The following is a 12,970-nucleotide window of genomic DNA, read 5'->3' on the forward strand; positions in this document are numbered from 1 at the left end:
CATAATCAGGCTGAGGTATCCTCCCGTACATGCTCGTGTTCGATAAACGGAATAACCCATATGTACAATCAATGCTCCACACATTGGAAGGGGTTGTCCATCGCACGATTTGAATGTTCAAGGGTTCACTATTGTATGTTCAATTTCGGTTCAATACTGATCCATGTATTTGGACGCAACCATAAGAAATGGGGCAGCGGTCTGTACAGAACTGAGCTTGATCACTTAAAACCAGTGATTGATATCATCAACATTTCGAGATACGACGACATGAAAAATACAATGCAGGTGATCGCTCGATTGATTAGGTCGTTTCATAAGATATGTAGATGCTGGTAGGATCTTTGATATATTACTGTCTCCTTCTGGAAAGTGACAAACGTTTAGGCGAGTACCCTACTGAGAGCAGGGCCCAGATTTTCGAAGATGTCTTAGCGCTAAGACAGTCGTATGTTAATGTTAATGTATGGCACGCACGACTATCACAACGCTAAGGGAGCTTCGAAAACCTAGGCCCAGGATAACTCTCTGCACTTGAGTGTTATATAGCTCAGATACGTCTAAGTCTTCCTGTGCTGTGATGAGACGGGTGGTGCTATGTATTCTCTCTGTATATTTGGTTTGTTTGAATAAAACAACTACTAAAACAAAACAAGAACACAGACATTTATACAGTTTCAGTGTTAGTGTTTGTAACTTTTTTCATGCATTGGTATATATTCAGTTAACTCGTCGGTCGGTGGCGAGCCAAAATGGCTTAAGCTGGGACCACGAGACTAGAATGTCAAGTGGATTGTGTTGACATATGTGCGGTTCAAACGGGACTGGAGTAAGTCAGCTAACAAACAACGATTGGCGTGAGTCAGAGAGACTCAATGAGATAAAAGACGACGTTCACGACCGATATAATGAACAAATATAAACACTATAAGTTTGCGCGTGGCTGTACTTCCTTCATAAGTCAGTACGAAGGGTAAACAGATTCATTCTCGCTTAATGTGACTACATGGTACTTTCAACGTGGAACTTACCCTCTTACATCTGTAATTGCTTATGAGTGATGTTGGTATTGGTTCACATGCTGTTAAATAATTGTTTAACAAAATACTCAAATCATAGGATTACTAACAACATAAGATTTATGATGCATGCGTATATTGATATTTTAATGGCATGAAGACAATTATAAAGGATGTTCCCCTTCTGTATACACTCATCTTTGTAAAACAAACGGCTGTTATAGCATGTGTGATGCACTTACGAAGCATGATGACATACGAGACGCCATTGGGAGGTTCATTACAGTGTAACTCCACCCACATCAAATCCCATCAGAGAGAGTCTTTAGACTGGATGAAACTTTGTCCAGCGTCTTTTTGAACAACTTCAAGAATGCCTTCATCTTCATAGTCTTCGAATTCGACCCCTGGACCTCACTTTGTATCACTTTATCTTCCCGCTCCACATGACTGTTCTCTGACTTCCTCTTTGGCTGGCTGTGCTTCTTGTTTTCTCGTCTTGGCTTCTTCTTAGGTTGTCGATCGAGCCTATGACTGTGCCTTCCTTCCGGGGCTCCAACGACGTCTCTCTCTCTTTGTTCTTTTGCAGATGTTTCAGGGTTGAGACAATCCCTGTCACGAAACTGAGAACAATTTAACTCCTGAGGCCACGAAATTTGGTATCGTTGAAGAACAGGATTACATCTCTCTTGAACTTCTTCGCACAGACCTTTACAAGGAAACATCAGCGCGAACGGACTTTCGCTGCATTTTGGAAACAAGGCAGCACACACGAAAGGTTCAACATGCTTGTGACACTTGGAGCGTGTTAAAAAGTCGTACATTTCCTTCGTTCTGATGTTGGAAACATACTCGTTCAGGGGTTGAGCTACTGTCAGATCGTAGCCAGATTGTAAACAAAACATGGCATACTCATTTGGACCACAACCATCTTCTGCATACATACGAGTTTGATAATCTTGGTAATCCTGGATTGGTTGACCGATCAACCCTAAGATGAACGTAAAACCACAGAGCAGTACTGATACCCGACCTGCCATTGCTTCAGAGGCACATCGAGTGTACACCCGTCTCCTAGCCTTAAAACCATTCAACACAACGTCTTAAACAGTCACCTTTGCACACATTTGAGTGTCATGGAGATTAATGGATTTATCGAGTTATTGAACGAGTGTATACACTATTCATCGTGTTAAAGTGGGAAGGTCTGACACATGAAGATGCTGAATTTTGAATTTACATGCATTGAATATGCTACACCCGTCAGGGCACTTCATCATACTTAGACCTTTCAGTTACCACCCAAAGGAATGATGTATTGGGTAGTGGCATCCATTAGTTACTACTTACTGTCAACATTCGCTATACAATTTCACATAATCAACATTATAGCTGATGTATTGTTTACACAAATTTCCATTAGTTACGGAAGACCCTTTGAGAGGGACAGTAGGTAAGGCTTCTTTCCACCTACGACTAATCAAAGCATATACGTGAACATTTAAATCAACTTACGCATTGAGCGAGGTGAGTGTGCGTGTGTGTGCGTGTGTGTGTGTGCGCGTGCGTGCGTGTGTGCGTGCGTGCGTGCGTGCGTGTGTGTGTGTGTGTGTGTGAAGTACGCGTCTTAAACTATATCCTCGACTTTACAATCCTGAGTCCACCTGCAGACTAGTCGGCGTGGACGCGGAAAAGGTTTTGTCGCTTCTTTCACCAGCTGGTGTGTAGGGTACGCTGCCAACACTCTTCTATAGTACTTCCCCAGTATATACTGTGCACAGCAGCAGGTCATGAAGAAATGGTGTTAGGAAAACAACATCTCAGTATATACAACCAGTTCTAATTATATCATCTAGAAAACTGTCTACAGTTGAGAATCCAAACGCTTTTGTAACGATAAATGTTTCCTTCCAGGCAGTTCGTTGGAACTCAGAAAACCAAACATGATAGATCTCACGTGGGCACACAATCACTTTCTGGATACAGGAATATTTCATTATTGAGTCTGTATGTATAACATTTCCCAATACAGCCACATTCACTCATGCAGCATCATTACTGTCCAATATTTCATCAACCTTAAAAACGTCATCTTACCACAGCAATCAACATAGAGCATGTGCCAGTGGTGGCGTCGGACACGATTTCTCTAATATTATCATGGAACTGTCGCTTTTCTAATGTTTTACAATTGTAAGTTCAGAAGAGCAAAGTTTTGGCGGACACGCAATGTATGAGATAAGATGTTTTACTGTACTATAATAGCCGGCATATTAAACAGTAGTGAGAATCCTGTTGTAATCTAAATATAAAATACTGTTGGTGTGGCAATTGCCAGTAACTCTCATTTGTGTACATCCATAGACGCTCTGAGTGATCACTTACTCCATACAAGACAACCATTATATTGACAATAAAGTCAAGAGAGCCCAGTACTTCATGTAGTCTCGCGTACTGCCTGATACCTATGCCCGTGCCGGGAGGGTTCTCGGGGGGCAAGTTTGCAAACTCGGCCTGAACTAGATGATTTGTTGCAGTGTGTGTACTGAGGTATCAGGCCGTGCAGTCAGCTCCTTTTATTGATTTCATATTTGTTGATTTCTAAGGTAACAGGATGATCCGTACATTATAGTGCTACAGGCCGCGATCTTAACCTGCGCATGGCATGGCTGCGCATGGCATGAAGGGGGGCCCTACAGTCCCTTACACATTCATCAGGTATTTTGCTAGCGTAGGAGAAATCCACCCACATCATTTTGCTTCCATCACCCAAAACCGATCTTTCCTCTGCAGTTGGTGGTTGGTACAATACATTTAACAATTATACATCGTGCAACCAAATTGCATCATGTTGGTGGTGTAGACTCAATAGTTAAAGCGTTGGCCCGTCACGCGTCGTAAAACCATACTCATTCACACCATGATCCACATGTCAGCTATGTTGCAATGGCTTTCATGCATGCATATTCAATTCACCATGCCGGCTTATGTCATGCTCCTCTCTGATTTAAATATCATTTAAGCTACACAAACATCCATGATATTGGATTTTGTCATCACTCTCTTATTAGATTATATCTAGTCAATTTGGTCACTGAAATATACATTGGCAGTAAGCTCTATACTGAGCTCACTATCTATTGCTGATATAGCGAGCTTACTTTTACCTTAAAATAAGAATGACACTCACATCCATCATTGTCTCTATTTTTAAACGGGGAATCTATGGCCCGATCGGAGAATAACGAGATACAGAAACTTGTACGTCAAATCAAGTTTTTGTTCAAATCACACGTAAAATATATTTGTGACTCTGCAATATTTAAAACATTTCCTTGAATGCTGAATGTGTCTGTTTTTCACACATGCGGGCATGCTTCAGTAATGGATTGTCATTCCGTTCGTGTCAGTACCTCTTCGTGTAACGTGTAATTCGATTGTTTGAGAAGAGACCGAACATTTCAAAGAACACCCATGGTCCTTGTGACCCCATGTAACACTCTTGACCCTCGTTTCCCGGTGTTGCACGCCATAACTCGTCTGAAAACTTCCACAATTACTAAACGAACCACAAGTCATATATGTGTCTTGTAAAAGCCACACAGATACAGGGCGAAGACAAGGGACTTGACTCAGGGATTGGAATGTGTCGTCTTCGGGTTGAAAATGTTCAACTGAGAATGATCTATACAATATGTTAGTATTTACATTTATTTGTTTAATAAAGGATGTACAGATTGGCACCCATTCACTCATTTATATGTTATTCTTTTAGAATGTGCAGTGAATGTAAAAAGGCACATATGTACATGATTGTATTGATAAATGGGTAGGTATCATACAGGCACCCATATCACAGTCATTCATCATATTTGGCCACTACAGCAATGCAGCATTGCGATAAATGACAAAAATCGTTTTCTTTTCAAGCAAAACTTTGCTGAACTTGCAACCATGCCGACTGAAACAGAGACTATGAGGGAAACACCGGTCCCCCTAACGACGTGGAATGCGTCACGGTCACTCGTGACCTACTTGGTCAAGACGTGTATGATCCAGTAAATCTCAGTTATGTCTACAGAGCATCCGCCACTTTGAAACATCTGGGCCACAACATGGACACTTAACGTTAAAAATGGAAGCAATTCCAGTTCCACGCATCGGTTCAGAGACCAACCACGTGCTTCAAGGGCATTGTTTAAACAAACTTGTCAGTAAAACTAGGTCAGCCAAGGTGGGTCAGCCAGGGTGGGACAGCCAGGGTGGGAGCCAGGGTGGGTCAGCCAAGGTGGGTCAGCCAGGTTGGGACAGTCAGGGTGGGACAGCAGGGTGGGTCAGCCAAGGTGGGTCAGCCTGGGTGGGTCAGCCAGGGTGGGTCAGCCAAGGTGGGACAGCCAAGGTGGGACAGCCAAGGTGGGACCCTATACGACAATCATTGTTTGTGACCGTGCAAAATAACTGTGAATGTAATGATTGAAATCAAATGAAATTCTTATGGGGAAATGATTCCTGGTATTATCAACGAGAAGTAATTATGCTCCGTTGTATGTAACAGATACGTGCACGTTAAACAGCCGATCAAACCACTAACAGTTGCTGGAAATAAAAGTCCCGTCACCTTGTGTACATAGACTGCCATGTCAAGGAAAGCACATACTTGGAAACTGACCATACACAGTTATCCAAATGTCCCCAGGTGAAAAGAGCCCCGCAAATACTGTATTTTAAGGTCCACGTACCTGTGTTTCACTTGTACAGAATAAGCCATCACTAAATACACGCTTCTTGTTTGTTTCAGGGCTGACACCATTAAAGTATGTGCACTGTTTCCTTCGTAGGAGAGTTATATAGAAATCGAACTAACTGTTATTCGAATCACATTTTCTTGGTACAACACAACGATGAAGTACATGACTATAGTCGTGATACGATTACACATGAGTGTATTGTGAAAGGTTGGATTTCACATGAGTGTATTGTGAAAGGCTGGACTATACATGTGTGTATTTTGAAAGGTTGGAGTAGGTGATTGTAGAGGAGGAGATATCCAGGCTTATTTCTGATAGCATCTATATAATGTGTATCACTGCTGCATTCACGCATACATAATGTTTGAATAATCTACATAAACACAGTCAACAAACAAATGGATGAAGGAAGTACTTCCACATTTCTGTGAGACACAGTCATACCGGTGTTGGGTCCCGCCTTGGTGGCGCACATAGAACAAAGTCAGAACATGTAGAAACTGGCTGTGAACGTTAATCACAGTCTTTGGCACAGAGTCGTGATCACGGTGGGCCTTGCTCCTGGCCTGGGTTTACCTGATTGGCGGTGGCTGTCAATGAAAAGTATCACGAATGTTTACAAAGTACTCACGTTTAATAGCCATACCAGAAAAAATAGGTCAACGTACCTCCCAGTTGCAGACTTTACTCCCAACGTTTCCTTTTGTATATATAATAAATATGTACATGTTTGTTAATATATGGCTTGCGTCTTAATCATCGGTGACACAACGCCAGCTGGCATGGGTTGATAATGTACCGGCACAAGCATATTGGTATTGACCTACGCGACTTTACCTATACCCAAAACCAAATGTAGATGCCCTAATCTTACATATAAAATATGTTTTAATGCTGAACCAGTTGTGACATTAAATGCGTCTATTGTTGCAGTATGTTCGATATTCATATCGTACACAAACCATTCAACAACTTCCATTTCTCATCTACAGTTTCTTCAGAATATCTTCTTGATAATATTCCATGAAGTAGTTAACGTTCACTGATTAACAAAGATCGGTCTAAACTATTGTCATCTGTGTATGACATGCGCCTCTCTGACGTCATGTTGGCATGCTCCTCTCTGAAGCTATGTTCCCCTGTGGTATTGGCCGTAGCGTAGCCCAGTGGTTAAAGCGTTCGCTCGTCACGCCGAAGACCCGGGTTCTGTTCCTTACAATGTGTGAAGCCTATTTCTAGTGTCTCCGCCGTGTTATTGCTGAAATACTCACTCACTCACTCCTCTGTGGCAACATGTGGCCATGATAATCTCTTACACAACGTTGTCATGCTGCTCCTCTCTGACTTCATATTGTCATGCTCCTTTCAAAAGCCATATCACTAGACATCTATGTTACGCCTTTTTGTCAATTGTTAATAAACAGCAATTAAAACCTATCTGAACTTGTGACTAAACTTCCATTTTCACCCAGTGATCTGCTAACGCGTTTGTCACATGATATGGAAATTCTATTGTTAACACGTCCCACAGTGAGTATCATGTTCAGATGCATCTGTAGAAGACCTACATTATAAAGCTGTGTGTATGGACGCAATGTCTTCCTACCCACTTCTGTACATTCTCTTCCCACAGAGGCTACTTGTCATATCCTCCTACGAACCTCTGTTCTAATACGGCCATATTTCGCGGTTCTCATAAAATCCCCAAGCTGCAGATTTACCTCCCTTTTTTCGGTCCCGTCAGAACACGTGTTACATCGACCTAGATTCAACTTGACAAATGCAAGCAATGTGGAGAAACAAATATGACATGACTGAGTTCTGTTTAGAAGAAACATTTGAGTACCGCGCTCAGGAAGAGGTTCTAGTTTTCACGATGCATCCGGAAATTACCGAGATATTGCGAACGATCACTTTTGAAACAAGGTCGCTGATTGCACTACTAAATCTGATTGCCTCCAATCACGAGTCTTGAACACTCGCACCATGAAAGGGTCGTATTAGAATAGAGGTTACGTAAGAAGATATGAACAGTGACCACTGTGGGAAGAGAATGACTGCTGTAATGCTTAATGTTCCCAGAAAGTCTACAACGGCGTTACTGCATATATGGGTGTTTATACGTAACGGTTGAAAACGGATTTTTACAAGAACAACATCAGCATCCTTTCCTTAAACATCAGGACAAGGGATCAATCATCTACACAATATGCAACACCATCATGTTCCACATGTACATATTATACACCAGGGGTATGTCGCCTGCATCCGGAGGGGCGTGCATGTTGTGATGAGATAGATGATATTACGAGGGGATGTCAATAGGTTTTGAGCCTTGAACATTTTTCATACCCAGGTGTCACAGCCTATGGTACGACATTGAACCTTGGGGTGTAGCTGATGTGATATATAAGTTATGGTACCCTACTCTCAGAAGTTATCGAACAGCTCACATTGACAGTAAGAGACCCCCCTCACAGCAGTGAAAATGAATAAAATTGAGCATAGAGCAGTAACTAAGGAAACTCGGCAAAAGAATATTGAAGAAAAGCTTTCAGCAGTATATGGGAAGTCTTCCCCTTCATCTGCTACCATCAAACGATGGGTCAATGAATTTAAGCATGGTAGAGAGAGTCTTGAAGATGACCCCCGTCCAGGTCGCCCAACAACAAGCACTAGTCAGGACCACATTGACAGAGTGCATAGACTTGTGCTGGAAAATTGTCGAATCACACTCCACGAGTTCGAAGAGACCACAGGCTTTTCACACGGATCCATCGAGACAATTCTTAATGAACATCTCGTCATGTCTAAGGTGTGCGCAAGATGGGTGCCAAGAATGCGTACAGATGAAATGAAGCAAACAAGGGTCACCATAAGCAACTCCATGCTAACCAGATACAACAAGAATCCAGAAGATGTTCACTTTAGGCTAGTAACCTGTGATGAAACCTGGATCAACCACTATGATCCAGAGAGCAAACAAGAATCCATGGAATGGAAACATGTCACTTCTCCCAAAAAGTTCAAAGCCTCCAGATCAGTGCAGAAGGTAATGGCGACAGTCTTCTGGGATAGCAAAGGCGTCATCCACATAGATTACTTACCAAAAGGAAAAACAATGCATGGGGAATATTACGCTAACTTGTTGAGACAAGTGCGACAGTCATTCAAGGAGAAGCGCCGGAGCAAGATCAGACGTGGTATTCTTCTACATCAAGACAATGCTCCAGCACACTCGCGTTGCAGCCGCTGCTGTCCAGGAATGCGGGTACGAAATCTTGCCGCATCCCCCCTACTCTCCAGACCTGGCACCAAGTGATTACCATCGGTTCCCAAATCTCAAGAAACACTTGCGTGGACGTAGATTTCAGGATGATAATGAGCTTATTGCTGCTACTGAGGCTTGGTTTGATGAGCAAAATGGCGCCTTCTACAGAGATGGCATCAGCGCCTGGCAGAAAAGATGGAACAAGTGTCTTGACTCACAAGGGGACCATGTTGAAAAATAAACGGGTTCATACCAATATTTTGTGTTTTTCTATGCAAGGCTCAAAACTTGTTGACATCCCCTCGTATAATAAGGAAACCCTCACCCACCAGACGCCATATGCACAAAATCATAATAGTATCGAAGCCAAAAACAAGAACTGACTGACAAAACATGACAAAAGACGTATTAAAACATTAATCGTAGTTCCAACATCTGCATCATAAAAACTTAACTGTGATCCTTACCCGTCGTAGACACAACGGTCACTTGGGGTTGACCACTAGCAGGAGCGACCACTGCACCGTTGGTTCGCTTGTTACAACCGCAAACACAGCATACGATGCACCCAACAATACCCAAGACGATGACGACTCCTACGACGACTATGATTATGATAATGGTGCTTAATCCTTTACTGTAAATAGAACGGTAGCATCAGGATTTGGGGGCTCTCTTAGATTCCTTGGTTTACCATGACGTTTATTAAACGAATTAAAACATTGTAAAAGATGGTTTACTTTAGAAGCACGAACCTGGACATACGCAATCAAAAGGCCTTTATCGCCTTTATCGCCTTTATCAACATAACGTGGATACAACCAGTTAGGCTTCATTTCCTCATGTAAGAGTCGTAATTATAAGTGCCATACATTAACATTAACTTACGACCATTTTAGCGCTAAGAGAGCTTCGAAAGGCCACGAAAGAGAACGTTTAGAAAGAACAAAAAGAATCCCAATTACAAAACATCCCATGTTGAGGAGTTATTTTTATAAATATGAATAATTTGTGCAAGACATGAACATGACGAAAAAGCTTATTTCGGCTGATATTAATTTTTACGGGACGCAGACTTGGACCTATTTGGTATAAGAGTTCAATATGTAAAAACCGTTAGTAGATATGAGTTTAACACTGATGCCAGGTATTCAGAATGAAAGAAAGATTTTCTGGCCAGCAGCACTGACACGTCATTGAAACGGGCTCTGGCGCCACAGCAGTGTCAGCTGATCGTGAGGGACACTCTCCTGGTGTTTGACTGCAGGGTGATGCGTTATGGAGAAATGATTAATGCTTGTCAAACACCTCAATTCAAATTTCCAAATGTTTTCTGGTAAAAATGTGACAGCATGTACAGATGTGCGTCGCGATTCCCTTCTTTCGCCTGTACTACATGTTAGCCTCTTCTCTTAGTTAATAAAGTTGATTTGCCTGTGCATGTGTTTGTGACATGTTTTACCGATTTTCCGCATCAGATATCGTCCTATTTTGAGCTGATGGTGTTGTCAGAATCGTACAGTGGCCTTTGATTTAAAAAAAAGTTAATTCCTGCAATAGTTTTTGTTGCTTTATACGTACGTGTCACATAAATATATGTTTGAGTGGACTGGTTCCACCGTTCCGGAAGTTGAATTACCTGACTGTCCCCGTTATGTTGTCCGCTGTGTGGAGTATGTTTCTGCCGGTACTGCTGCAGCACACGCCCAGTATTGACGACACTGCTGCCGAGCCTGGGCAGCACTTGACAGGACATGTGACCGACCCTGCCCGGTTGTAGCAGGTCACTCCTACCGCACCTGGTGGAGAGGAAGTGACCACAGGCACATATGAACCACACTGAACAACGCGAGTACATCAGAGTACATCTTGTGAATAGCCAGCAGTTATATATCTGACCGTGTATAATTGCCCTTAATCATGTAATGATGCAGTAAAACGACATAGGTTAGGACAAATTTTGCTTAAATGACCCTGATTGTATTGTGTCATATTATCTACTGGCTTTCGATCTCTTATTTTGATCTTCTTCAGTCTTAAAACCTTTAAGCACAGCTGTCAAGCGCTGTAATGTTTATTGAAAGATTAAGAAATGAAGGTAATAATTTCTCAGCCTTTTCCGCCTGAATATGAGGGTTTATATTTTGATCGTAGATGGTTGGTCGTTCTCCCTCAGAGACTAAGCGCCGAAACGTCACATATATACGGGTATTATTACACAGCAATGATTCTGTCAAAGTCAGATGAAGGTGGTGCTTCTGCGTTAGACATGAGGCCAGTTCAATAACAGAATACACTCACCTTGAACAAGAAACGTCACCAGTGACATTAAAGTGTTGTACAGAAACCTCGTTGTATCCTCCATGCCAGCCTTCCACCGTCCTCACTAAGCACCCTGTAGCTTTCCAATAAATCACAAGTGTTGGTTAGATGATGGAGGTTCAACTATATCAAATGCATGTCTGATGTTGATATCCAGAAACAGTGACGAGAAATCAATACCTCTATAAGCAGATCGTGGACGATAAACGGGAACAGATGCTAAATATCAACTTGATATGTGAAACTGGAGCAGCGGTCTGTGGCAACGTGGTTGTCGGGACTGTCTGTTACTACAGATGCCCCCATGTAAATACTAAGCACCACGTTGTGATTACATCTGTGTAGTCAGTAGCCATGCATGTGTTTATGCAAAAACGGATTGATTCCATCATACGATACGTTCACGATAGGAGTTTTTACTGCAGTCTCTAATTGCTATAGCGCATTCCTCATTATGGGGCTATTGATATACCGTGCAGAAACTAATGTTTCAGGCAGGCCTGAATAACTTACCACCAGTTTAGTGACACTAAGAAAACCCTTACTGCTGTCAGCGCTCCTTTTTACTGTCAGAACTTAATAACTAGTAATATAGCCAATCGACTACAAGAAGGAATGCTTATTTAAAACGTCTCACATCTCAAAACAAGTTTACGCGAATGAAATTACACAATCAAAGTCAGTTCTACAGAGAAGTTGATGGAATGCGAGTGTCGGCTGAGCTACTGTCCCTAGCTGATTAGTGTGTTTTGCCTCCTTGATACAACAGAACTACGCCTTGGAACTCACCATTAAGGCCAAGTCCCGATAGACTTAAGTTTCATTTCATTTAGCCATTGAGTCAGGCGGACTACGCCGACGGTGTGTTTCGCTTTCTTTTGATTGGGGCGCTTTCTTTTGATTGGGGCGCTTGGTGGTGAAAAGGATAATGCCTTCGCTAGGACCGGGTTCAATTTTCTACATTTCTGCTATCGTGAAAACACTTGGAAAGGGATGCTAAAACAACTGCGCGATAACGTTCACACTAACTCATGATGCTGTGAAATAGCAGAGACCGTAGCGAGCATCTGTATCCTCACATTGTAGTTGTCACGTTGTCCTTGACGCCCATGCACGACCTCGACGCCCACACACGACCTCTACGTGTGGTGATATCACACATAGATGACATACGAAACACTGAACATGTGTCAGTGTAACATAATTACAGGTGTCAACACACCGGAGCGTCATCTGGTGCACACAAGTAACTAATACATTGATACAGTTGCCATCACTCTCTATGCATCGTCTTGTGCATTTTTGATTTACCAAAAGTTCAATTATATTTTTCCGACTAAGCGTTTTGGAGTAAAGATAAGACATATGGACGAACAAACCCTTATATTTACTTAGGAATACAGTTTCCATGTGCCGTGTCGGTTCTGACGCCTTTAAAAAGCTTTAAACCAGCGATGTGCAGAGACATAACAAGATTATCTGTTGCAGACACACAGACGGATAGATTAGTGAACAGATAGGTGCTATACGTCTTCCTCATCCCAATTGTGTTCTACGAGAGATATTGCTTGTATGAAGTAACATTGACAACATTAACAGAACACAACCAT

General features: G+C 42.2%; 2 protein-coding genes across 2 annotated transcripts; both read right to left on the minus strand.

The window, feature by feature from the left end:
• Positions 1 to 1,321: 1,321 nt before the first annotated feature.
• Positions 1,322 to 1,963, minus strand: LOC137272150 (secreted frizzled-related protein 1-like). The gene has a single exon (XM_067804502.1). The coding sequence runs from the start codon at positions 1,961 to 1,963 to the stop codon at positions 1,322 to 1,324; it is 642 nt and encodes a 213-aa protein (XP_067660603.1).
• A 2,751-nt stretch (positions 1,964 to 4,714) lies between these two features.
• On the minus strand, positions 4,715 to 11,642 carry LOC137273056 (uncharacterized). Its single transcript, XM_067805496.1, has 4 exons — positions 11,340 to 11,642; positions 10,678 to 10,837; positions 9,506 to 9,675; positions 4,715 to 6,357 (listed from the first exon to the last, which is right to left on the minus strand). The coding sequence occupies exons 1-4, from the start codon at positions 11,401 to 11,403 to the stop codon at positions 6,311 to 6,313; spliced, it is 441 nt and encodes a 146-aa protein (XP_067661597.1). The 5' UTR covers positions 11,404 to 11,642; the 3' UTR covers positions 4,715 to 6,310.
• Positions 11,643 to 12,970: the final 1,328 nt, after the last annotated feature.

This window comes from Haliotis asinina, chromosome 2 (genome assembly GCF_037392515.1).
Source record: "Haliotis asinina isolate JCU_RB_2024 chromosome 2, JCU_Hal_asi_v2, whole genome shotgun sequence".
NCBI classification, from domain to species: Eukaryota; Metazoa; Mollusca; class Gastropoda; order Lepetellida; family Haliotidae; genus Haliotis; species Haliotis asinina.